Genomic DNA, 27,740 nt, shown 5'->3' with positions numbered 1-27,740 from the left:
TTGTTTTCGCGAAGCGACCTCATGAGCAATACTTGAGACCACCAGCCTTACCTATGTACTCTGCAAAACTGTCCTGTATGAGAGAAACCACGGCGTGAAAGAAAGCAAAAGTAAAAATAAAGATGTAGAGGAGGAGACTGAAGAAGAGAATGACGCCAGCATAATATGGGACAGAATCATCGAGCACACTCAGCGGTGACATACACGAGGATCTTGTATTGTCGGTACAATGACGCCACGACCACATCAAGCGTCATAAAACCGCGAAATCTGGTCTTGCATGTATAGTACAGGCATCCCGTATGATTTTTTGACACGCTTCATTGTGATTCAGACAACGCCGCAATAGTAACTTGTTTTGCTGTCTCACTTCCTAAAGCTGACTCGTGTTACGCTATTTTATGCGTCCAGGCGTGCTCCTTACACCTTCCTCGGGTGTAAGGAATGAACCATTGCCTGCCCAGTCTTTCAAAGTCATTTTTGTCAGAATTCAAGTTCTGAACAATCTGCTCACTTGAAGAAAGGAAACATGGCGCGAACAAGAGACACAAGATAGGTTTGCGTTACGAACTCTAGGTTCTTCATTCATCCGCCATCGACCCAACCCGTTGCCTTTCTTTTGTTTGTCTTGTTCGCGCTACGTTTAGTTTCTGCCCTTATGAGTCGACTATCTCGATAGCAAGTACCGGTAAGCTGCTTAGTCTTAAGCAGCAACCGCGTGGAAAGTTTTCCTGGTGTACGCGTATCTCGCGGCTGCGTTGACGGGTCTGTCAATCCATGCCGCTTGGTTGGTGACATAATCATGCTAACAGCAGCGCTTAGAGAACAGACTAGACAATAGCAATGTATGGCTTATATCACCAGCGCTGACTAGCAACCAAATATGCGTGTCGGTAATAATAACAAAAAAATTAAAACCTCCGTGGATGTATGCAAATCCTAGCAACTCATGTATGCATAATATGCTGTGATAGATTAAGCTGTGTAAAGGAGTTCGCGCACCACGTACCCCCCCCCCCCTCCCATTCGGAGTGTATGCAAATCCAAGCAATTCATACATCAAAGACAGCAAGCTGCCCTGGCATTCTTCGGAAGCCCTGGCTGTCTGGTTGGCTCACGGCCCGGGAGATCTACCCAAGACTTTGCAAACTCTTCACTATATGCGGTGCAATTCCTTCGCTATACTGAATTTTCGAATGCTTCACTGTATCCGAGCTCAGTGCTTCTATACTAACCGCTATATTCGATGCATGTACCTGTATTCTGCGCCGGCTCGGCTACAGTGCGCCTGTGCCTTTTCAATCCCAGCCATGCCACCACACGTCGCTGCGGCCGCGCGGAAACCATTGTGGACATCCCCTATATCGATTTGCTGTGAGATCTTAAATTGCTCGTAGATTGTGCTTATTACTTTCTTGTCCGCTACACCATCTTTTCCTCGCATATTGTTGTGCTATGCTCTTATAGCGAAGGCGTGATGCCAACGCTGTATTATTACAGCTGAAGTGCATTCTGTGTCGTTGTCATTGTGACCTCCGCGTGGAAAACAATTCGCTTACGAACCAGGGTCAGAATTCACGAAGCTTTTCGTTTGTTTGCCCTGTTTGCCATTGGTCAGCCGTGACCGCTAACTATACGTCCGACATCACAATCGGCTGGCGCCTGCTCTTAATAACTGCTCTAGCGTAATAACTTGTTCGTGAATACGGGCCAAGATTTTTTTATCGCTTGTCTGCTCTTTTTCTGAGCTGAAATAATGAAAGAAACAATATCGTTGTATGAACGTTGTTGGGATAAGCCACGGAAGATCATCTCAGCGCATTCGCAATTGTGCGCGCCTCTCGATGTAATAATTAAGGAGCGATTTGATAGATGGATATATGGTTCGCTTCGAGTGGCAGATGACGCTGGGACGAACACGAGATGGCAGTCTTGTGTGAGCTAAGTGAATAGTTACGACACAATGGCAGCCGCCGCTGTCTCGTAAGTCGCCACTCGGCACGGACTGCCCCACACGGGCGCGATTGTTCAGTGTGAGCGCTCAGAGATCGTCATCAAACTTTAACTGAACTAATTAATTAATTAAATAAATAAATAATTAATTAAACTTTATTTGAAAGAGCTCATCGTAGAGTCTGCATCGCTTCTTGAGCTACACTACTCTTCCAAAGTGCCTGGACGCACACGAAAGAATGATTCATGGATTTTGAGGGTCTGTATCTAAGCAAGTGCCGAAGGATGGGTGAGTGAGTGAGTGAAATAACTTTATTGAGGTGTCTGGAGTTCGCATTCTGTAGATGTGGATGTAGATCCTTGGGATATACTGGCACGTACCCACTCTGGGGGATTGCCCAAGGATCGGGTAGGTCAAAGTAAAGTACAACATCAGAGGACAAAATTTTATAATAGATAAGTTAGAATTGAAAGATAGATATTGAAAAGCATGCATGATTTTATGAAAATGAAAAATTATGCCATAACCATAAAATAAAACAATTCAAATTCAATTTGGGTGAAAGAAAAGGAGGCTTAAAATTTTCTATTTAGAATTTAAACCACTTTCATCCTAAAAGAAAATCTTGGATGGCAGCGTCAACCTTCCCGTCGGTGTGCCCAAGTGTAGTAGTGCATTGCTAGGCCGTTGTTTGACCGGTTGCTAATTAAATCCTTTGCAGTCGCGATGTCGTTGTTAAACTGTTGTTTTATTGCGCACGTGATACGCATAGCCATGCACACTGGATTGCATAATGCATACAGGGTTACTCGGTGGACACAGGAAGAGGAGGATTACAGACTTGCACACAGACCACTTTGTGGCTTCACGCTGTACTGGCCAGTGTTGTAGAGCAGCCTTCGCACCTGCATGAAGGGTATGCGAGGGGTAATCATACGCTCCGCTATACAGTCGAGCGGTGCGAGTTGGGCGGGCTTGTGCGCGTGTTTTATACCCATCGCTCACAGAGTACAAAGACACTTTGCTTTGGCGAGCGAAGACTTACACGTTCGACACACCTTAAACGAAGAGAATTCTTCAAGGTCAGGAAAGACCAAAGCCAAGGTCGCGTACGTGTGGGCCGTGACGCAGTCCAGTCCTTCTCGTGCCACGTTCTGTCACGCACAGAACACGCAAAGCCGAACGGGTTGTCGATGAAGTGCCGCTTGAAGATGGCCGTCGCAGCTGCTGCCAAAGACAGACGTTCCTCGGCCTTGCGATGCTGGTATGCAAAGTCCGCAGCCAGTCGGACTTGTCGCTGTTCATCCGTTTCGGCAGCGCGCTTCGCACGCTTGTGCGATCTGTCGTCCTCCAATCGCTTCTGTCGTTCTTCGGCAGTTTCGCTGGCACGTGTTCAAACATATGCGTGTGTATTTGTTTCACACATGCGCACGCGAGCGAATGTGTGAAAAAAAAAAAGAGGAGGCTGTGCACACGAAACGCGCGTCTACAAACTGGCGTATGAAGAGGGTTCACACAGACAGAAGTGAAATCTAGGTTGGTAGGCTCATAGTGCTTTCGCAATAAAAAAAAGATTATATGGTCTCATCTTCTCTACACATATTACATGAAAAATGGGTGAGGGTGCCAGACCAGTCCTGTGTAAATAAAAAATATAAAGAAGGTGTGCAACAGTGAAGCCTACTAATAGCTATTTCAATTTTTCTCGTTTCACACAGATTGCTTTTTGCAGGGATACAATAAGTGTTTGAAATCCTAGAAATTTGTTACAGATGGCACCGAGAATTCTCGCAGCATCATTTGCCTGCGAAATCTTGCAGTTATGATCAAGGCTGGTGTAGGGAGAATTTGAGTGGCTGGGCCAACTAGCGACGCCTTCGCCAATGAATCTGCCGTTTCATTTAGAGCTAGGCCTGTATGCCCAGGTACCCAGACTAAATGGATTTTAGCTAAGGGTTGAGGTAATAATGAGTTAAACACTCGCAAAACCTGAGACTCATTAGGCACTGTGAATGAAGTTCCCAAGGACAAAAAAATCAGCTACAATGACTACGCTTAATTTACAAAGGGTCAATACTACCGCTAAAAATTTAGCAAGAAAGATTGGTGCGAAGTCTGGAAGCCGAAGAGAAGATGATCAATCGAAAATTGGGCTGTATATACCACTACCACATTTTTCTTCGTTTTGCGTGGTATCAGTTGCTATATCATCCTATTTGTTTGTGATTTCATTATATAATCTTGTAAAGTAGCACTTAACATTCAGTAAGACAGGTGCTCTGCCTTACTTGCAAAAATATCGTCAAATTACATGTGAAGAGAGTTTTCCCCGTCGCAAATATGCTTCACCTCCCTGACTCTAACGTTCAACTGGACCGAGAAGAGTTTGCACAAAATTAACTTTGGGTGCGTGGAATCGAGGCCAATGCACATAAAAAAAACATACTAGGCTGATAAGCGAACACTGTTTAGCAACTTCTCATTAGTGATCCGTACGCCCTTAAAAATGTTTGTACGGCAAGTACACAAAACCGAGTTACAAGAGAAGGAAATGTTGCTTCTAGATACAAAATAGTATTTGCTACAAATTTAGGTAGCCTTAAACACAGTCTTAATACCTGCTTCTCCGGAGGAACACGGGGGCGAATCTTATAGGCAGGCGCCCCAGAGTATAACACACAACCAAACTCCAGGACAGAGCGTATACATACATACGGCAGATTGATAGCAAGGAGGCCCTGCGCATCCCTGATCGACGGTTGCTCAGTATACGTAATAATCCCACCACTCGAACGCCCTTTGCTGCAGTATAGTCTAGGTTGCGTACACCAATGTACGTACACCATGAATGAGAGCTATCATATATAACACCAAGATACTTGACAGCGTCTACTTGTGGAGCGATATCGAGCTAGTACGACAGATATATATATATGTACTGGGTCCTTCAAAGGAAATACGAGCAATGAGCACTTGTTAACATTCAGAGTCAGATGAATGGTATTAAGCCAGTCTTCTAGAACAGATAAATACCTTTGCAGGTTTTCGTTAGTCTGTGAATGTCCTTTGCCGATGATAATAATGCTATGTCATCCGCATACACGTAAGTATGCACGTCCTCTTGTGATGGGATGGAGCTCAGTAATATATTAAATAATACTGGAGATAGCGCTGCCCTCTGCCTGCTTATATGTACGCGATGAAAAGCCGTTTTGAAAGCAATAAAATTCTCTGCCACGTAAAAAATTACATAATCCATGCTTAGAAATATTTGGGGAAGTTCTAGCAGCCGGCTTTCCAATAACCCGTGTTCAACGCTATCGTACGCCTTGGTGATATCAAGCGTAACCAATGCCGCACACTGGCCTTGGCACCGTGCAAGTTGCCTACGACTTTCGAGGTCAATATGTGCCTGCCCTATAGAGCACCTCGTCCTGAAACCAATTTGACATGGGCTAAGAAGCATTCTCCTATTAATATTATTCATAACACGAACATGTGAGGCTCTTTCTATAAACTTTACAAAATTTGATGTTAGGGCATTGGACCTGATGTTGTCTAAGGTATAACCCTCTCCCGGCGTTTTAGGTAACGGTATAATCTTTGCAATTTTCCATTCTGTTGAAATTCAAGCCTCTCTGATAGAATAATTTATTATGTTTAGTAGATCTTCTTGCGACTCTTTATAGAATATTTTCAATATGGCCGAAGTTACTCCATCAGGGCCCGAAGCCACGGTCGGAAGATTCCGTAACACATTTAACAATTCATCCACAGATATCTCCGTAAAATGCTCATCAATAGGGAAAATCAGCGTAGGGGGAGGAACATTAGAAGAAAAGCGATGGTAAAGCCCTTTAGCAATAAATGCCAATGACTCCGTCATGACTTGTGGAGGTGGAAAGAAAATCAAAAATGCTTCATGTCATATTCATAGCTTGCTTTCGAAACAGTACGTCTAAATGTACGTGCAAATAATTTATAGTCTGACCAATCTTTAGGGCTTTGGTTATGTAAAAATTTTTCTAGACGGCTTTTGTTCTTCTACAACCGCGTGAGCTGTCATCATTCCACCAGCGCGAAGAGGATGTATCTTTAACTGAGTGAACCTCAAGGGTTCAGCTTTTCTACGGTAATTATTTAAGAGAGAGCAAATACTTATTGCTTTTTATTTAGAATTCGCTTCAGATAGACAATGAAGACAGCAAATGACTTTGAAATTTACGGTATTTCAGGTACGCTCGCGCCTGAGACACTAAGAATGTTACCGGGCATATAATCTCAAAAATCACCAGAATGTGGTCACTATTTGTGGCATAGTCAACAGTCGACTAAGAGGATACGCAAAGACCTGAACCTGAGAAAGGCAAATCTAGAGTAGAAGCTCCTAGACCTCGAACAAAAGTAGGGTGTCCTGAGCCACAGTCGAATACCGCATGGATCTGTTTTTAAACCCCATGCCAGATGATGGGAGTTGATGTCACCCGCCAATATAACATCATTTCCGCTAGTAGAAATTACACTATCCAGAGGCCGTGTGTCCCTGAAGGATAGTATACATTCGCGATAAAAAATGAACGACATTAAGGTAGGCTTCAGGATATTACTAGAGCTTCGAATTCAGGCGACTGAAGTTCCAGTGCTGTATTTGGGGCAAATTCTGGTTGATACTAATGTAAGTAATCCACCACCTCTTGTAAACCGATATATACGAAAACAGCGACAATTACTGCGATAATTTTTTTCTGGGTCTAGGCATGTTTCTAGTAAAATGATTATGTCTGGATTTAATTGAACAGTGAGACCCGACTAAATCTGTGGAAGCTGCAAAAATTGAACGACAGTTTCACTGCAATACTTTTAAAGACCCTATGGTGAAGATAGTACTACACTAGCAACAACTTTCTCCAAAATACCCTCCTTGAAGAGCTTATTAGGCGGATAATTTTTTCTTCTTATTCTGAGGTGACATGGAAGAAGCACGGTTTAATGGGGGCCGGCTACATTTTTGAGCTTGAGCATCGAGTTTAACGTCAGCAGGGACGTGTAAGTACAACTTGTCAATTTGGTCAGAATTCACCCAGGATTTATATATCTCACGGCTGCCATCAGAGGGAAGCGAACTCCCGTTGTTGATATTCTTTACTTCTTCCGGAATTGCTAGCTTAGAAGTTAGAAGAGGATGAGATGGATTTATATTTATGAGGTTAGCCATCTGAGTACTGATTAGCTGGCATAAAAATTCTGAGTGGCTGGCGACTAATCGATCCATCGCTTTTGTCATTGCCTTTTCAACTGCGGCTTAACTCTCTGCGCAAACAAAGATCGCATCCGTGAAAGAGAAGTTTGACGTGCGGTAACTCCAGCGTACCCGTGGGTCGTCTCCTTGACAATCGTCATAACGTCTCTTGGAGCACCTCCACTTGTCAATAACTTCTAGCACATGAGTTTCTTGCACACTATCGGGACAATTTGAACAGTCCGCTGTGTGTGCATCTTCACAGAGGCGACACTTCTCATCTTGGGCAATGCAGTCGATATTAGAGTGGCCCTCACCACACGTGCAACAGTGCAATCCAGATTTGCACCCACTAGCACTATGACCGAATCTCCAGTAATTACGGCATTGTAGGGGACGTGAAGCAAGAGTTTCAACCATGAATACAGGAGGCCATGCTTTGATTTCTGATGGGCACCATGTACCAGCAAATGTCGCAATAACCAACTCAGTGGGGACCCTAATATTTTCCACAATGCTATTAGGGAGGTAAACTGCTACAACTCCAGCCATGGCGAGTTTCTCCAGGGTTTCAGATGGAGCGAGTTGTAAGTCTACTCCGCGCACGAGTCCCTTGGTGCATGCAAGATGTGGTGGTATAAACGAACTCACCGGGACATAGGCAAATGACGAGCACTTCAGGAGATCCGCTATGCAAGCCTCGTCTGGCGACCGGCACACTATGCCGCCGCGACTGAACTGCCGGACATCGGTGATACTCTGGTAGTGAAGAGTCATGGCATGAAGTAGCTCTTGAATTGCTTTGGGGTTATTCAATTTCAGCCTGATAGAGTCATTACCCGATGGAACCAGCGTGACGGAAATGCTGCTCACGCCGCTGCGGAGATAAGTCTCCAAAGGTTTGAGAAATGCTGTCCAGGCGGAGCGCCCCTGCCCAGGAGAGTTCCTGGACATCAATGCGGCCTCAGACGTATCGCTGCAAATAAAACTGATTCAACCTTAAATGGAAAAGAAATGAAAGCAGCAAACAAAATTAACGAAAATCTACTCGATACTTAACAAATCCCGCGCAGAGTAAGGCCAATCTATTTAAATAGAACCTCTTAGAAGTTGGCAATCCAGCAAAACGGGAGTCAGACCCCGTTCTCTCCCCTTTGTTTCTTTGGCATAGTGTTCATTTTTCTTCTTTCTTGTGGGTCCGTGATTGGTCTGTTCCTACTGGCGCACTGTATACTTTGTGGTGTTTGTTCTTTTTTTTTTTTTTTGCCTTCGTGACCTGTCATATTGCTGTTTCTTTCGTCTTTACTTCCCTGCTTCCTATCTTCAACTTATTTTTCTACCCACTCCTTCAGGCAGGCATTGTGTCCCTCTCAGGCGCAGTTGCCAGCCTGCATCCTCTCTATTTCCCTCTCTATCGATTGCATATGTGTGTTTTCATATCAAATAATAATAATAATAATTGCGCAGTGTCCTTTACTCTCATTCTGCTACAAATGCATCAATGAGAAGTCCCATCTGCGGGTTTTCTATCGCGATGAAGGTGCCGAAGAATAATCGACTTCGTTTACAGCAAAGACATGTAAAGCTTCTGTAAGAAAATGAGAGAGGAGGGAAAGAAAGACATGAAGGTTATCTAGACCAAGGCGGTATGAAAAAAATTCTATTTTTTTAACCTCCTTGATCCAGACTTTGTCCAGTTGGCTACCCTACACGTGGAAAGGGGAATATAGGGGAGTGAAAAAGAAAATGAAAAGCGTCTCTAAAGCGCCGTATGGAAAGGCGAGCCGCGTTCTAAAGACATACGATGCGCGGTCGTCGGTAAAGGGCGACAGTCGCCGATTTGTGGAGATAAAAGAGAAACTGCCCGTCATTTGAAGGAACGGAATGTGCAGGAGGGCGACGCTTTATCGCGGAAGAAGCGAGCAGCACAAAGCAAACACGGCGGCCGCATCCAGGCTGCCGAAAAACAGCGAGATAACGCCAGGCACAGTGCTCAGAATTCTATGGGCGATCCAAAATCAGTGATAAGCAAGAGCACAGCGGGGACGAGAGCGATAATAACGACCGCGTGCAGCGACAAGATTTCCTTCATGCATCTAAGCTGACGTTTAGTTTCTCATCAGAAACGCCGCGGCGACTCGGAGAATGTATATACGGGGTGAATGTTTCGAAGTTTTCCAAATTTTCTTTAAAAATCGCCTGTCGCAGATAACATAATCATAGCCCTTGAGCCGGATTATTCAGAGAGGCGGACATTACTATCACGAGAAATCGAAACACATGTTCAACTAATTAACAAAATATACACTAATTAATTTCTTGATTAATTATCTTAGAGCACATACTGAAATTTACGAATTGTATCGGGTGAGATTGCAAGACATATCCGCTTGAAAATAATTTCCAAGATTACACCAGTTTCGAGATATCCGCCACCAACTCACCGTAAAACACGCATCTTTGTTCCACTTACTTTATGAACAAAACGCTTTTTATGCATTAAAGCACAAAAGTAACTGGAACGCCCATGCATTTCGTGGCACACTTCGGGAAATAATATCAAGGTTTGCAATTTTGCATGTCTTGTTCTCTATTTTAGTGCAGAAATCACATAGAGGTCGCAAATGGCGAAGACACATTTCCACATTCGGGTTTTGTGCGAAGCATACTTACAAAGAAAGCCTTCCCACCTCTCGGCTAATCGCATGCGGATACGTTGGCGTCACTGAGACTATCTTAAGTATTCTCGATCACGCCACGTGCCCTCTTGCCCTGCACACTAAGACACTGCTGCATCATGACCGCATGGCGTTCAGACAGCTGGAGTACTGCGTCACTGAAACCGTCATTGCGTGGCACAAGGTGCGCGAAATGCCTGCGTACTGCCATCATACTGGACATCGGTTGCAGGGTGGAGCTTACATTTGCGTATGGAAGGAGGAAAGGTCATCTTATAACAAGGCAGCGGCAGACTTGCATCGCCTGCGTCTTCCTAGCAACACCGCGATGTTAATTCGTGGCCATGAGGGCTATCACTTTGTATTACACGCAAGTGTTCTTGTGCATCTAGGAATAAACGTATGTTCTCTACACTCTAGGTACAAATTGTAAAAAAAAAACACAGCTTTAATTAAATGCAAGTTGGTCTGCGCGGAAGCTTACGTAATGTAGGAAGCATGCTGTGGTCCTGCGCTCGCGTCAGCTCTCGAGGTGAAGCATAGACAGCTGTCTCCAATGGCGTCGTTGATTGCAATGAGCCTTTTTTTTTTTTGCTTTTACGTTCTCCTATCAATTCTTCACTCCTTCCAGAGCTCCTTCGTTTCGAGATCGTCGTCGACAGCGTGCACTGCCAACTCGTACGAGTGTCAGCGTTTCTTTTCCCCTTCCGTGAGACATCAATCTTCATCCCACTGACGCAGTGGCTGTCCCATCTCATTAAGTAGTCGAAACCACCTCATCCTCAGTTATTAAGTCGTGAATCTTGGTTGTGGCATTCGAGACCTTCACCGCCCATCGAATATGCTTGTTTCGAACTCACATGCTTCCGTATCGCACTGCACACGTACCTTGAATATGGATAAGACGTACCTGGAACTTTTGCATGATAGACTTCTTCGAAGGAAGCATTGCATCACTGCTGGTCGCACATCTGTTGTTGCCACTTGGCTCTTCATCTTGACCGATGCTTTTCTGTCACACGGCTTTGTGTCTCTCGTCTCTGCGTTTTCGTATATCGCTTTGGCGCACGTTAACACAGTCCTACACCATTCGTAATTGTGGTTGGAAAGACCAAGTTATCATCTACTGAGAAGTAAAAAAAGGGGGGCGTAAAACAACTACCAGAAGCCAATAAACCAATAATCAAACCAAGCGTGAAACTAAATTGGCGCTTTCAACGAAGACGACAACGAACGTGCTTGCCAAACGTTTACGAGATATGGTTCAGTCGCGGCTTTTGCTCACAAACGGACAAGGGTTAGGTTTAAATATCATGCATGTTGTGAGCAGTTATTAGCAGTGCTTAAATTATCTTCTACAAAAGTTTGCAGGATCGGTAGTTCCAGGCAGGTCATACTATATCTAACCCATCTTAATCAAGAATGTAAGAGGTCGTTCTCTGAAGCACGCTATTCAGATATGATGCACATGTTCACGTGAAGTGGCCTCGAAGTGGCCCCATTGAAGTTGCCTCAGATCATAACGTCAAAATATGTGTGACAGGTAATACTTCATGGGCTCCACATCGGCTTTGGAAAGCAGACCAGCGCTCGAAGTGAAACCCAAAGCTATGAGATCAAAGGACGGCTGCTACTGATCCCTGATGTCGTTTAATTTCTGCAACCAAAACTTCGTATTTTCTTCCTGAAAATTTAGGATTAGCAATAATAACAAGGATTACATTCCCAGATTTCTTTTTCTCTGAAGCACCGATAAATAAAAGCTGCCCAACTACCAACACAGGTGCCATTTTGGTGCTTTATTGAAGATTTATTTACAGAGAGCTAATACAAGGTTAGCGTTACGCCAGCAGGTCATCGATTGCAAGGCGCCACTTGAGCTGCAATTAAAGGTTAGTCGAAGTACTAATATACGAGTATATTTGTTTCATTATTTTCGTCAGGTCAAGCACTGCCCCGATGATTTTATTTGAAACAGAGACAAAGAAAGGATAAAAGAAACAACACGGAAACTGCTTGAAGTGCCCGCTGATATAATCAATTGCGCAGAATTGCTAATGCCCTGCTACGGTGAAGTCCAAAGGCTTCCTTTGGAGCAAGGAATTGCGTAAAAAGAACACTGACGGGAAATGTGATGACAGTGCGATGGTGCGGCCGGTAATGTGTTGTCCATACGAAACACAAGGTGGCCAAGATAAGCGAGTCTACGGAGACCTCCTAGAACTTAAGCGAGACTCGTCGTCTTGTTCACAACGCGAATATATTGAAATAAAAAAAAGATTAAAACCGACAATGATCAAAACGAAATGTGCGGAATTATCAGGAAACCGCTCTTGTGTGTGTCTCGGCGCATTTATGCTCCTATATAAAGGCAAAACCGGAAGAAATTTCGAAGCACATTTTCAGTTCAACTGCCACGGACAGGATAAGTTTAGTGCTGGCATCAGCGGCCGAGTGCTCACTCGTTGAAAAAAAAATAGTCTGTGTACCTTGCGCGCATTTAGTTCTTGTGAACTTGTCCAGATACACTGCGCCTGTACAGCATTGGGCAGCCCAGTGCTTAGTTCATTGTATTGTTTCGTCATCTTTCCTCGTGGTGGTGGTTGTGGTGGTGGTGACGATGATGGTGATCTTTCTCTGCCACAAAAGCATCATTCATGAAGAACAGAAACAACGGCGTTAAAGGCAGCAAATGTCATCGCCGGAAGTCAGCGTGCTGACTACGAGGGGCGTTCATAAAGTTAAGGTTATCGGTACTATATGTAAATTTGGAACAGGCGTACACGATAGGCGTCAAAATGAGCGCAAGTCTCTCTAGCTTTAGCGGACTGTAAACCCTTCTTATATGTAGTATCGCAGAACACCTGTAAGCATCAAAGCAAAAATGGCAGCGTCCACCGGAATAGTTCATTGTAGCATCAGCAGTGATCCGCTTTCTGCATTTCAAGGAACACAATGCCAAGGAAATTCGAGATTAGCTGGCGGCAGTGTACAGTGTGGACGCTGCCATTTCTGTTTTGATGCCCCAGCGGTGTTCCCCAGTACTACATAGAACAAAATTTTTATATACCGCTAGAACTAGAGAGACAAGTTATCGTTTTGAGGCCTATCGTGTACACCTGTTTCAAATTTATGGTAAAGATAATACGAACTTCATGAATGCCCCACGTATTGGAGCATTAGATTTCATACTTTGTCAGAAGTTTTCATGCAAGTAACTGTGTGGCTATTACTCATTCCATACCGTGCCACGGGTTTCACGTTGTGCCACGGGTAACACTTCAATGATCTGCAAAGAGATACCTCCGGCAATTGTGGAGAACAAGGACTGTGATAATATGCACACCTCACACAAATTTAAGTTTATGCCAACGTACAGAAAGTCTTCCGACACTTATCGGGGCACTGTACTGCGTGTGGACAATTTCTATAAACTTCCTGTAATAGACTGTCTAAAGACATTTTATGGTCTTCTGACTTCACAGACTCTTATATGATTCATAACACGTCCGTAGGTTATATCACACTTATAGCAAAGGGAATCAACTGTGGGGTGTCATTTGTCTGCGGTCACTAGATAACAAGTTAGTCTGCATGATGCCAGTAGATGCTGTATGCACTGTCCAACTATATTCCTATAAGGGACCAACCAGACATACCGCAAGCAGACCAGTGGTAACGCGCACAGTGCTGTGCTAACTTTTGCAAAGCGCTGTACTTGAGTTAATTTTTTGTGGCTTTTACGAATCATAGCCGCGTTCAGAAGAACGACTGCGTGAGATGCTGCGATCGAGGAGTAAGGGTATCGATTACACTTTGCTGGCGCTCGCCAGGCCACTCCATCTGTGTGCTTCCTTCCTTGACCTCCAGGGCGAGGCCGTACCCATCAGTTCTTTTCTAGAGGCACGTCGGGTATATTCGTATTTCGTGCGCGAAAGCGCCACCCGTACATGAGGGGGATTCTCCCGCTTCGACATTGGCAATGACCCGGGCATCGGAAAACTACCGGCATGCGTGGAGGACCCATCTTCGGCGACGCCCGCGGAAAGAAAAGTGGGCAGCATAAATGCAAAACAGAAGAAGCCCGGAGTTCCTTCGCAGCGCGACCTTGCCCGCGACGCTGGGACCCGAACGACCAGTGCAGACAGACAGACAGGCAGATGGGCGGTGAGCGAAGCAAAGCCTAACGCTCACAAACAACAAAGACGATCCAATTATGTATGACGAGCCGGCGTCTGACACAGATACCGAGCCAGCTTTCGCTCTCGCGTGGAACGCGGCGTCAAGCAAGAGGAACCACTCAGAAGGAGAGCGCGCGCTGAGGTGCTCCTCTTTCCCATCAGGTCTTCTTCCCCTGGACCGGCCACAGAAGACGCCGGCCCACGACCTAGCCCGGAGCAGGAAAAAAGGCCCCCGGGCAGCGTGTACACAACAGCAAAGAACAGCAAACATCCCAAGCGGCCCCCAACAAGGAGGGTCATTCCCCGAACAACCGCTTTCGCGTTCACTCCGCCGGCGAGCGTCGAGCGGCAAGGAACTACTGCCAGAGAACGACGGGGAAAACCCGCCAGCGCGGGCTAGAGGACTGGCAGCCACCGCGGCCCCGGAGCAGCTCAGCGGCTCAGCCTTCCGAGCTTTTCCTCTCACCTCATCACCACGCTCTCGCCGCGTATACATCCGAACCGACGAAACAGCTGAACCGCCTGTGCTCTTGCTGATATTGCAGTGGGATCGCGGCCGCTTTAGTACGGGCGACGGGCAGCTGCGGCTCGGGAGTGTTAGTACGGTGACCGACCCACGCGGAGCGGACCGCGTGCCCCGCGCGTGTGTTTTGGTCTCGTTCTCTTCGTCCTCCTGGAGCTCTCGGTGACTGCGTGGCGGCGCCTGGGACGTTCTCTTCTGGTCGCCGCCGAACTGCCCGTTCCGACTCGAGTCGGCTGTGTTCGTTGAAGTCTAGCTCCTAGCTGCGTGTCAGGCCGTGGTCGCGACCTCGGTGAATCGGCGACCAGATGCCAGGATCGGCGTGCACCCGTGTCCGCGTCAGGATGTTCCCCATCCACAACACCAACCTCTCCCAGCCTCGCATCACCCGTGAGTTTATCGTTCTCTGTCCATATGATTGGCCGCAGCTCCGTCGTTGAGCCAGCACTGGGACCACTGGAGACTGCTGCTACTATACTTCTTTACGCTCCAGAAAAGTTCTTTTGAGTTTCTTTCCGAACAGGGGCCTCAATGACGTCTTGCTGGGATATCCAGTTCGCGTATCTGTGTCATTTATTTAGAACATTTTCTGGTAGTTTGTGTACGTGCGCCAGTGAAATTTTTCTTTTCCATCTATTTTACTCGTTTCATTTTTAATTATTTTTCCTACTTCAACCCAATCATTCGAAGTAGAGTTTCACGCGCATATTATTGAGCCATCGTGTCCTACTCTGACCACAATAATTCTTTCAGGCCCTCTCAATTACGTGAACTTATTGTGTTATAAATATAGTACGGGATCACTGTATCCTCTCTCGTTTGCTGTAGCTATGCGGACACACGAATTTCACGATTGTTAAACAAGGAACAGTGACCTGAATAGAAGCGCAGGTATGCAGTATGGCGGTTCCCATTTCAACGTGGGCGAGCTATATATTATCTTTAATGAAGCCTTTATTTTAGCAGACGTAACGGCTTCTCTTCATATAGCTTTCGTTCATGTTGCAGATTAAATACATTTATGTATAGTATGTCGGTATTGCAATGCGGCAATCCTAATGCTACAAATATGCGAGATCTTTGCGTGCTCGTCGAAGAGAGTCACGCCTCAAGGAATCAGACGAATGTTTATTTGAGACTCAACTCTATTGCAGGACCATTAGCACTGTTCAAGCCCAATGTATACTAGAATGCATGAATGCTGAACTTTCGGCGCGTTAAGGGCCCAGGCTGAGGTGACCCAGCGTTGCAAACGTTGTGATCAAATGCCTCTTGTACAAGTGTCGATTTTTTAAATCACGTACTTGATGCTAATAACTCCCACTTGGAATTTGTCACCACAGAAAACGATGAATTTATTTACTTTGGTCGCGCTTCAGGCCACTTGCCTGCATTTCGGCCAAGGCATTTCACTCTGCAGGTTGCTGCAAATTGAGCGCTATCAGATGTCGACAATCCTAATTTCTAATGAAGTTTCCGGATATTATAGGTAAATGTAAATGCAAAAAAAATGTACTTAATAGAACACAATTAGTTTCGCGCTTCGCTTTTCTATATTGCGCAATTTGAGTACAGGGCACTGCACTGACATCCCGTCTCACTACTTTGTCTAATCCCCGCCATATTTACAGTGAAAACATGTCGCACGAGCAGACGGTTTGTTTTCGTTTAGCGGAAACCGCAGTCCAATGTCTCAAACTGTGCAGCTTCATGCACGGATATTTTTATGGGCAATAGTTGCACTGATCGGTCAGGACTAATTCGCTTGGCTATAGTAATAGCGAACATCCAAAGCGCGTAATGTCCAACAAGGCACTTCAGCGTCAAAACTTTAAAAAATTAGAAAAAAAAAGAAAAGAAAAGATAAAGATTTTTTTTTTTTTTTCAATAGCAGAGCTTTGCAAGACAGCATGATTCTCCATGGTGCACGTTCAGCATTCTGCTACGTTATTAAAGTATCACTGAGGGCCTATGTAATAACAAACGTCACTATATAAAGGCCCCTAAAATTTCTGTGTTAGTATGGGGCCTGCCCAGCCCCCCCCCCCCTCCTCCCTCCCCTCACGCTACCCGTCTCTAGACAAGTACGTGCCCCCGCCCCCCCCCTCCCCCTTCCCAAAAAAACATTTCTGGCTACGCCAATGCAGTAAGGCACATGCAAACATGCGACAAGATCATTCCACATGGTACTCTTCTAGGTTTCACGTGCAGATCATAGCTCAAAGGAATGCTTCAATACTTCAACAGTGTAGAAGTTTGAGCTGTGGTGTGTTTGTGTGTATTGTGCTGTGTTCGGTCACCGTTCCTTGTCGGGAAATGTTCCAGCAACTGCAGCAACCAAATATCAGGACCAATTTACACATAACTTATTGCTGAGTCCCAATTACTGCTCCCCCCCCCCCCACCCCTTTTTCTACAAGTTCTCAATATTTCGAGAGAACGGGCATTTGGGGCTCAGTAACAAATGGAGGTAACGCTCGGTCGAAACGCCGCTATGTCGGTGTGACTATGGTCCCCATAGCACGACGACCGTGCCGGATGAATAGGGAGAATGATTATTTCCATGTAAAGTCAGAAATTGCGACGAAAAGCACATTGGTTTGATGATCTTAGTGTAACTTCATAGCGAAGGTTACGAAGACAGAGAGAGATAAGGAGAGACGTAACAAAAAGTGACGTATACTGGGAAGCAGTAGATAAGGCCGTAAGAAGAAGGCGATGAGCAGCGATATGGATGCACTGAATATGCGATCAAACGATAGATAGATAGATAGATAGATAGATAGATAGATAGATAGATAGATAGATAGATAGATAGATAGATAGATAGATAGATAGATAGATAGATAGATAGATAGATAGATAGATAGATAGATAGATAGATAGATAGATAGATAGATAGATAGATAGATAGATAGATAGATAGATAGATAGATAGATAGATAGATAGATAGATAGATAGATAGATAGATAGATAGATAGATAGATAGATAGATAGATAGATTACACAGGCAAGGATTGCTCATTAGCCTGTTTTGTGGAAGGGGCTGAATGTAAGCAATGAAATAAGTTCACTCGCAACACGAGGCTTGCGTTGTAGTGCACGTTAAAGAACCCCAGGTGGTCAAAATTAATCCGGAGCGCTCCACTACGGCGTGCCTCATAATCAGAACTGGTTTTGGCACTGTAAAACTCCAGAAAGAAGAAGAACACGATGCTAGACAAGCTACTGCGCCGCTGACGATGGTCCGTGACATGCATAGCACGTGTGCGTCCTTGTCTGCGTGTGTGTGGGCGTGCATATTTTTTGTATATGCGTATGGTTGTTTACAGAACTGTATACACCTGCATGGCTGGCTGTGCAGGCTCTACGAACAGCGCGTCTGAGTTCTCAGAAACAGCTACAGCTGTTACAGAAAATATTGTTTTTAGTGTGCATGCTCTCGCTTCCCAAACTTCGTTTGCCTGCAAGGTCGTAGAAAAAAAAAAGGGGGGGGGGGGGGTATGAAAACTGCACACGTGTAACGCTTGTGAGGCCGGATGATGGTTCGCAACCTCAAGCGCATGCATGTATAGACGCTTTTTTTTTTTTTCCTGTATCCCACAACACTTGCGGGAAGTGGCGACGGGTTCGCAATAAGTTTGGATTGCTGTAAAGGCTGCAGTGCAGCAGATGCGAATGAATTGCAACGCTTCTGAGAATGCAAAACGTTACTTCAAAAATAAATGACGGTGCAACCGTTTTCTACTAATTCATCAGTGACTATACAGGAAGTCAACACTAAAAAACGAAGCAGAAAAAAAAAAGACAAGCTTTCTGTTTGCGCCGTGCCGAGGCATCAAACAAGTAGGACTTTTCTGACTTCAAATTTCGCCGCGGAATAGAACTCGCGCGGAAGGAAGTGTAGGGCACACCGTTTTGTTGATATTGTAGCTATAGTGCTCGTTATCTTCATTTAGAATCATTGTAGCGATTGGGTGGAGGTATGAAGAGCCAAAGCGGCTTCAGATAACAGTTGCAAGTACAGCTTCGCATTATGTAATGTTTACAATCTAGCACGAAGCTTAATTCTGTTTTGACTGAACCACCTGTCGCAATTCATGGACGTCTGCGCCATTCCATATAGTGATTTGCAGGTCGACAGCAGTCTGGGCTGCGGACGGAAGCAAACAGCATCTTCCAAATTATCGACAGCAATTTTGAGCTCTATATAATAATAATAATAATAATAATAATAATAATAATAATAATAATAATAATAATAATAATAATAATAATAATAATAAGAAGAAGAAGAAGAAGAAGAAGAAGAAGAAGAAGAAGAAGAAGAAGAAGAAGAAGAAGAAGAAGAGAAGAAGAAGAAGAAGAAGAAGAAGAAAGAAGAAGATTTCATCAACCTATCTTCTTTCCAATGGAGGACGAAGACGTCTTGAGTATCTCTGTCTTGCGTATCGCAAGACGTATCTTTGTCTTCCGTCAGCTCATTCCGTGCAATCCCTGGATATTTCAAGATTTCATCACACCAATTGGTTTTCTGCCGTCCAATGCTGTCTTCTACGTGTTCATATACAAGTATATGCAGTTCGCTGCATTTCAACCATTTGAACCTGCAACCACTTTGCAACCATTTCACGCTGGGTGCTCATACTGGCAGTCATTGTGATGTCCTGACATGACAAAAGGAAAAGATACAGAAGAGCCCTCTTTATAATATTAAATCATCTGACGCTGTGCGCGCAACCTGAAGTTTCCCATCTGCTAATGACACTAGTATTGTTAGCTAAGCATTTCTACTCCAGTTTAGCTAACAATACTGGTGTCATTAGCATTTCTACTCCAGTTTTCAGGCCGACCTCTCTGCATTTCGCATCATTAAACTTATCTCTCTCTCTCTACTCCAGTTTTTCCCGGGTAGGCGTTTCTCGATCGTGTACCGCCACCAGTGGAATCTAATCGTTCTTCCTCTTGCTAGAAACTATAATATAGTCGGCTACGTATTTTTTTTTTTTACATTGAGGTAAGAAACGACAATAAGTTATTTTTAAATAACGTCTGTTTTGGTGAATAAATGCCTTGATTCGTAGACAATAATAATTAGCTTCTCTCGGTCTGATTCTCGCCTTTTTCGTGCCACTATTTTGTGAGCCGAGCCTGAGGGGGAAAAATATATATAGGCTGGAATATTGTTAAAGTGCTGAACTGGTTGAGTTGGAATTGCTGGTTTTGGCACGTAAAACCCCAGAAAGAAGAAGTTGGTTGAGTTGGAATTGCGAATCCATATTAGTTACGCCAGCGCTCTGTCCACGTTTCTTTGTGTCCTTCTAAGAGTATGAATTTCTCAACCTGTTAGCTAATATCCAATCATTTCGTCAGCAGGCGAAAATCTTACCCTGTCCTTTGAAGGTCTTATCGCAAGCCAGGAGCCGCACGTGCCAGTGAGAGCTCGCATAGAAACAAACTAGAAATGTCGGTGCGTTATTTGATGATACTCCCCTCTCCGTTGACTCCTCTCCTCCCCCCCCCCCCCCCCTTTCGTCGTGCATCGCGTCCTCTCGCACCAGCCGACCTTGCCTATATTGACCCTGCACTGGAATCCTCTCCCCGCCAAGAGTCGTCAGGAAGAAACTCGGTCTCAAGGACCAATGACGCCGCTTTGCTTTCTTCGTGCCGGCCTGTTGCCTTCCATTCGCACTTTTTGCATTCATGGCGCCCAGACCGCCGGAAGGTACCGTAGTTACTCGCACTTAGACCGGTCTAGATATCAGGCCGATTCGAAATGAACGGAAGATCTTATAAATAAATAAGCTTGCTCGACTGCAAACCGACTCGGAAAAAAAAGGGACACTACGAGCGAGCTCAACCTGATTTTGTCACTCTCCGTATGCAACTAAGCCACGAAGGGGGCGTTACCGCTACTGTGAAATGACAAGACGACTGGCGTCCCCTATCACATCTCAGAAGCTCTTGCTACCTAATCCCCAGCGCCAACCCTCGTTTCCCATTCTCTAACTCAACTGTCATTCCTTAGCTAGGGCACGAGCCATACTTATGGAAATAAAATGTTTCATTGATTCATTAATTTCTTCGTTCGTTCAGTAATTTTTTCCTGCGATATACTAGTCGAAAGTCATTTGTATCGTAAGCTCCCTGTGCACTGTGGGGTGTCAGCCGGCGCGAGGTGCGCGAAGCGTGCTGTGGAAGCCGTAGGAACCGCATCTTCGAATTCAGGCCGACTCGATTCCTTCGTATTCGATATCTAGCTCTTAAGAATGATACATTAGGATATATCTTAATGTACCAGCCTACGTTCGAGTAAATGCGGTATCTGCGCGAGCCTCAGAACCCGTGCAGGCGGCCATGCAATAAACACAGCCCGACGGAGATCCCTTACGGCGCGCGAGACCCACTTGGAGTGACCGTGACAGCTATGCGCAGCCGTGAGAAAAAAAAAAGAACGCGCCACCAAGGGTTTCCTAACCGTCGCAATCGCGCTGGGAGAAAACTGAACGCGCCGCTATCGCCGACCCGTTTTTCTCGAGTCGTACGATTGCGGTCTAGCCTACTGCTAGGCTGGCTTGCCGACACCGGCACCGCTGCGAGCGAATATAACAGCCTACGGGGTCAGGGACTGCAGCGCCACACTCAAGAAAGTTCAGCGACAGTCGAGCAGTCTGTAGCGACACGTTGCGTAGATGTCAAGAAGAGCGTGTGGCATCCGCGGAGAAGCGAGAAGTTGACAGTTGGAAGTGTAAGACGTTGCCTGGATGTCTAGAAGACTGTGCAAGCGCCTCTGCAGAAGTGAGTAGGGGAAGAGAAAAGTCTATACCCAGCAAGGCGTCGTCTGTGCGCTTCTAGAGAAGCGAGAAGTCGGCTGGACGTTTACAGCAAGACGTCGCTTGGATGCCGAAGATTGTGCTCTTCCGGAGAATCAATTCCTCGATAGTAGAAACGGGCTGCTGTCCTCCGGAATGTGTCTCGAAGGTGAAGTTCTAGCAGTGAGCATACCAGGTCATGCGCAGTGGCGAGAGCCTAGCACCACCGCCAGTGCTTACGAGAAGCGGCTGCGGTGACCATGACGAGGAGACGAAGCGAGCAACGACAGTGTCTGTCTTCCCAGGTGCACATGCGTAAGTGGACACGAGTTCAAAACGAAAGTCGGCATTTGGGCTATAGTCGCGGTACTTTGGCGTCACGGTCGCTGAAATGTGAGGACACGCGAAAAAAAAGTGACGTATCTGGCAGTATTAATTCCCTTAAGCACGATCTTTGAATTAAATATAACAATATATTGAAGAGTACTCTAAGCATGCTGAACCAGCTGTCAACAGCCAGCACCTATGTGAACCAGCAGCCAACAGCCAACAGCCTATGTGATCTTATTTCGATCTTTTTCTCTGTTTTTCTATAATTCAGAATCAATATCAGCTGTTTTATTAGTCGTGTACTTGACCTACGCGTCAGTTCGAATATCGTTGAGCACGCTGATAAGATGCTGTAATCAAGAGATTCGGAAATTTGCTTGCGTGGCGTGCTTGTTGTAGATTTCAAAAGCCTCTGAAATGAATACCTAACACTGCTTCGGCGCGCCGTATCCACTGGTCGTATTCTCGGATGAATACTTTCGAGCATATATTTTCGCGAGATTTCACTAGACTGGTGTCGGACGCATCGGCATCTGCGAGCAACGGCAGCATTATTGGTGCAGTGCCAGGCGCTGGCAGAAGCCCAGGAACGCTGTCGTCCGTAGACGACAACACGCGTCTGGCGCTAGTCACGCGAAATCTTGCGGAAGTAATCCCTGAAAGCGATCACCTGAAATTACTTCGTTGACCTCAAGAAAAGAAAAAATATATACGCAAAGGTCACCTTGTCAGAAACAAATCGTTCTGGTGTCTTTCAACGCGCCCTAAACGTTTCAGGCTGCCTCTGCTGTCGTTCTATTATAAATTAAAGACCTGGCTATTACTTCATTTAAACTATTCATTTAAGAATGACATAAAACTGAGGGCTGACTGATGTCAACATTACATAGTTGAGTCTATTTATTCTTTGTGACGCTTTCTTTCAGCCTTGTGTATAATTTTTCTTGGGACAGCCCATTTGCCTCCGCATGACCGCGCTGCGAAGTTCCACTGTACCACTTGGTGTCCAGCGATGCCCGTACAGTATGTTCGTGTTTTCGGTTTTCACCATGTATATGCGATTTCCGAATGGTTCCCTAAAACTCTACATAATTTGCGGCGAGACCTTTCCGTGTTCTTTGAGATCTGTAGGCGTACACAGTAATCATACGAACAGCAGCCTAATCTTAGCATGAGAGTGGACTAGTTAGAAAACAGCACATGGCATGCGCATAGCGAATGTGTACATTCGCACATCTTCGCGCACAAGTTTTCGGAACGCGACCGACAAAGAAACAGGTAACTTTCTTACATGTCTAAGCACTATGCCTGTTTGTATCTATAAGATCCTTAGATTCCAAGCTGTGCCTTTAGACCAGATAAAACATTACTTGTCTTCTTTTGTTTTTCTTCAATAAGTTTCGCTCTGAGATAACGTTTCTAGGCAGGTACACGTAAGCGTTTATGCGAGTAAGCACGAGCGCATTCAACTGTGCTCTAATCGTTGAAGGTGAATGGCGATGATATAAATACTCAGCTACTGCAACTGTTCGACGTTTTGAAGGGCATATCGAACAATGACTAGTCAGAACAGTGGATGCACTTACTCGTAAAGAATGCTTTCACTGCTCGCTGAATACTTTGTGATACTACATTTATATTATTCTTGGACAATTATGTGCCTTTTGAAGTGCCTGTGCACGCGCACGTTACAGCCAGGAACGATTCCTCCTCCTTTCGCACGTCAGGCCTGTGCGATTTCAAATAAGTTTTAGTGCGACGACGCTTAGTGCTGGCACCCGATCCAAGAACGGGGTGGAACTAGAACGGAGCAGTGCGCCTTTTCTCGTGTTATTTTTATTTCTTTTCGTTTTCATCCCTAGTACAAACATCAGTGCACAGTACGTCTACGTTGCATGCAGGCGAAAACACGTCCGTCGTGTTTTCACGATTACATTGGGTCAATCGTCAGAAGCCTATTTTGTCAGGCTTCTACGTGTTCGTTTTGAGAACATGCGGTTCATCGAATATGAAATGTACGTAAATTCATATACCGTTGATTCTCGCTTCTACCAGTTGCTCGAAATCTTGGTAAAAAAGTACTCGTCAATGCCAAGCTGAGGGTCTCCACTACGTCAGCAGTCGTGGTAAGCGCTCTTCATTTCACTGACACGCTAGCTGCTTAACTTTACAGTTAACTTGACGCCTTGGTTGGAACAAACTACAGACCGATCTTTTCCGTCTCTAAATGCTACTATCCCGCGAACCATATAACGCCTACAGATATGACCGTTTGTCCCGAGTCTTGAGGGTCCGCATTCTCGGTCGATAAATTTGAGGTGTTACTCTCAGTGACGCGTAGGTCAGCTAAACCAGCTGAATCAGATCCGACGGAAGGACCGGCGTTACTTTCATAAGCGTTACTCTCCAGTCGTATAGACCGAATGCACTGACAGGGCACCCATCGCTTTAGTGGGGCGTCGCGCTGTACCGCTTACAACACACAACGCATTAAAGTAGAACGGGCTCCCCGAAAGTGATCTCGATATGGTTCCTGCTTACTTAACTGAGGCAACATATATGTCGGAGATAAAATACAAGCTGAAAATTGTTTCTCCTGTTCCGTTGCTTTGTACTAACACACTTAGCGCTCAGCTTCGTGAAAATGCGCAGTAGCGTTGCAGTGACGCGCACTGCTAGTGAGCAGAAGTAATAAGTGCCGCTCTCGAAGGAAAGACAAACGAAGCGGTCGATAGCGGCTTGTCTCAACCTTTTGTCTTAGGGTTCGAGAGAAAAGCGGTATTATCGCTCTCAGTCTCCAGCAGCTGGAGATTACGAGGACCACGACAAACGCCACCAAAGCCACGAAGTGCTCTCGGGGCATCAGAAGGGGCCGTCTTGAAATGTGAGAGTATATACGAAGCTATCGGTGCGGGCTGGAGAGACGCTCTGAGCTGAAGTGTGCACATGCTCAACGCGTGTTGTTAAACGGGGCGTGTAACATGCGCTGCTGACGCCTATACGCGGTCCCGGAGGAGTGTCTCGGAAACCCGGTTCCCTACAGCCGTGTCCATTGTGCTCTTCCCCCTTATTTTTTTCGTTATCGCCGCTACGTGCGTCATTACGGGCTAGAATTTTAGCGGTACTGAGTGCGAAATTCCCTCGCAGACAATTGAACCACTTTAGTGGAACACGAACGCAATAGTACAGTGACTGAATTAGCGTCGATACTGACGTCAGTGCTATCGCTAAGACAAAGTGAGTGGTATAATGTAGCCGAACAATAAAGAAAAGAAAAAGTGGGGGCAAGGCATCTTTGCGAGGGATAATGACTGATTGCGAAATGTGTGAATGTGCTGGTCAGAAAGCGCTGGCGGATACGACAATGAAAAGCGCTGCACATATAAACGAGGAACAACATCCGTTATTACATTTCGCTCTGCTAACGTTCATACTGCACTTACTTTTTATGTCCGAACTTTGCAGTTAGGCTATATGAATAGACAGGAAATAAATGTTTTATGTATTCGTGGCGTAAGCGCGCTACCGTCGAAGTATCCTCGGTATAAAGCACAGCCATATGTGATGCTGGCTGGCGCTAACACGGAGCATTTGGTAACCGGACCCTACTTACTGCCAGGCTAGGTCTCTTATCAAATTTTCGATCTGGTATATATATACGGTAATCACACAGACTAAACGCGATAATCCTAGCACTATGGCGTGCTGTACACTCGCACCCCGTTTCAGTTAGATGGGAAAGCTCTCATTCAAGAGGGGCCAGTTTGCTGATCACATTTATTGTTCGGTATACGTACTGATTTACGCACGATCGAACGCTCCACGACCTATAGCAGAGATCATGCGTTGGAATTATCGCGCTTCATTAGTTGATGGCTATGTCTGCAGTGATTGAATGGCAGGCCATGTCAGTCGATCGCTACAAGCATTTAGTACTAATATTGGCGCCGTTTCGTTAAAAGCGCTTGTTCGAAGCGTCAAATTCAATTTTTTTTCATCTACCGCTAAGCCGCACACTTGGCACAAGAGGTTTCGTTATACGTGCGTTACAATCACTAACTATGCCTTAATTGACACGATGCCACTCGCTACACTTTCGACCTTTCGGGTCGTTATCCCCCTAACCGTGTACGCCGAACTCAAATGCGGAGACAGCGCTTTAATGAAACGACTATCGGACAACATAAATTCTCCTACATTCGAAGGCCGGTTTTGTTATTCCCATTCGAGCAAGGTCGCCGCTTCAAGCACACTCGATGCAGATGTCTATCTATCGGTCATTCATTGACCGATAGATGGCTTCTGCTGAAAAGATGGTATCACTTTTTTTTTTCAGGTTTACCGCGAAGTTACATCGACACGTCTGCTTAAATCTTCCGAATACATCAATTCGTAGGGGTCAGCGGCGTTTTTATTACTTTCGCCCTGAGGCGGCTCGAAACAAAGTGTACGGGGAGTTCGCAGAAAAATAATGCTAAAACGAATCGGCTGACTGTCGGCTTTTTTTTTTTTTTTCGAGATTAAACGAAAGTTATTGTCAGTGCCCGCATTAACTGGCGCTGCCTGACGTTAATCACGCAGCCCCGTATTACGTACAAGCTGGGTCATTTTATTCACGAATCTGCGCGATGCCTTGTACAAGCCACTCGATAAATTGTGCGGCTTCTTAAAAGCTGTTTGCTATGCTGAGCGAACCGCATTTGTTGCTCGAGAGTAATACGCGCTATATATCCCTTCTTTCGTAAAGATAATAATAATAATAATAATAATAATAATAATAATAATAATAATAATAATAATAATAATAATAATAATAATAATAATAATAATAATAATAATAAATTGGAAAAGCAAGAAGAAAGAAAGAACAACATTAGTTAGTACGAATGTAAATGCACTTGATATCGAGTAACGGTGTTGTTTTCTTCTAAGCACTTGGCGATCACGACTGACCATGACTTAAGTGCAACGACTTCTTCCAGGACGCGTGTTTCTTTGAAAAGTAAAGCGAAGTCCACAAGCGTCGCCTGCACACAGGCGTCCACCTCTCAAACGTGACATCAACACAAAGGCACGCCAGTTTAGTCACTCATAAAGTCCTTTAGCTATAGGAGTCAGTTTGTTCAGGTGTGGCGCGGTCATTCTGGCCGAGAAATTATTAACGCTGTCGCCCTGGCAATAGGCGGACAATCGAAGGAGTCTCTGATGGCTGTCCTGCCTCCACCGTCAACAGGTCGGCCTAAATCACAGTGCCATAGTTGTCAGGTTGCAAATCGAGGTTCTTGTCGTGTTCTGGCTTCCATCCTCCTGAGACCCCTCGAACTTTATAATCCACATTGGTTTAAACCTGTGTCATATTTATTTATGAAACGATTATGTAAAATACTCATACCGAATATGAAGTCAGATGCCAGTGGAAGTGTATATATGGAAGTGGTTAAGCTATATCATTGCCGTCAGCTTTTGAGAATATTCACACTAATCTGACGACCACGAAGTGCGTTTCCAATACCCCCAAATGACGCGAAAATCCAACATGGCAACCCACCACACGATGTCGCACTTTTATTATTCTTTTTATGCAAAGAAAACCAGTTTTCATCATGTCGAATATAAGGAGATGGTCACTTTGTTGACAAATGGAGGTCTTGTTTCTGACATCTAACCGGGATATTTAGGCAAACAAAAAAAAAGTTTTTTTCGCGCGTGTAACATACCAGCCAGTAATTATAAGAACCGACTTGAAAAGTGATTATGTCCTCGAGCTACCTGCGGGTCTCAGGAGCATATAGTTAGTTCACCAGCGGCAGAACTCAGAACTCAAAACAAATTCACACTTATATGCATTTTATTTTTGCTAGTTACGCTTGTTTGTTTGTTTTTGAACTCTGCGATGTGAACTTCGGCGCCCATCTCCTGGTCATGACCGTTTTATTTGTGCTCAATTATTCGTTTATTTCTCAGTTACATTTTACTTCTTATTTTTTTTTCGGGGTAAGCTGAGGGTAAATGGAGGGGGCAGCGA

The 27,740-nt window shown here is 45.1% G+C and overlaps 1 protein-coding gene across 3 annotated transcripts in view; it reads left to right on the top strand.

Annotated features, from left to right (window-relative positions):
* LOC119456222 (uncharacterized) overlaps positions 1-27,740 on the top strand; it is a 97,245-nt gene that overhangs the window by 37,092 nt on the left and 32,413 nt on the right. The window contains exon 1 of one of the 3 annotated variants that reach the window (XM_037717864.2): positions 14,371-14,962. The exons of 1 other annotated variant lie outside the window; for it this stretch is intronic. In XM_037717864.2, the coding sequence (XP_037573792.1) occupies positions 14,881-14,962 (82 nt within the window). In that variant the 5' untranslated portion in view covers positions 14,371-14,880. Of the gene's footprint in view, positions 1-14,370; positions 14,963-21,200; positions 21,701-27,740 lie in introns of those variants that run through there. One more of the 3 variants, XM_049669604.1, reaches the window with a different exon arrangement.

This window comes from Dermacentor silvarum, chromosome 6, assembly GCF_013339745.2.
Source record: "Dermacentor silvarum isolate Dsil-2018 chromosome 6, BIME_Dsil_1.4, whole genome shotgun sequence".
Classification (NCBI taxonomy): Eukaryota; Metazoa; Arthropoda; class Arachnida; order Ixodida; family Ixodidae; genus Dermacentor; species Dermacentor silvarum.
Note: the sequence above shows the minus strand (reverse complement) of the source record. Positions and strands in the feature narration are given on the sequence as shown.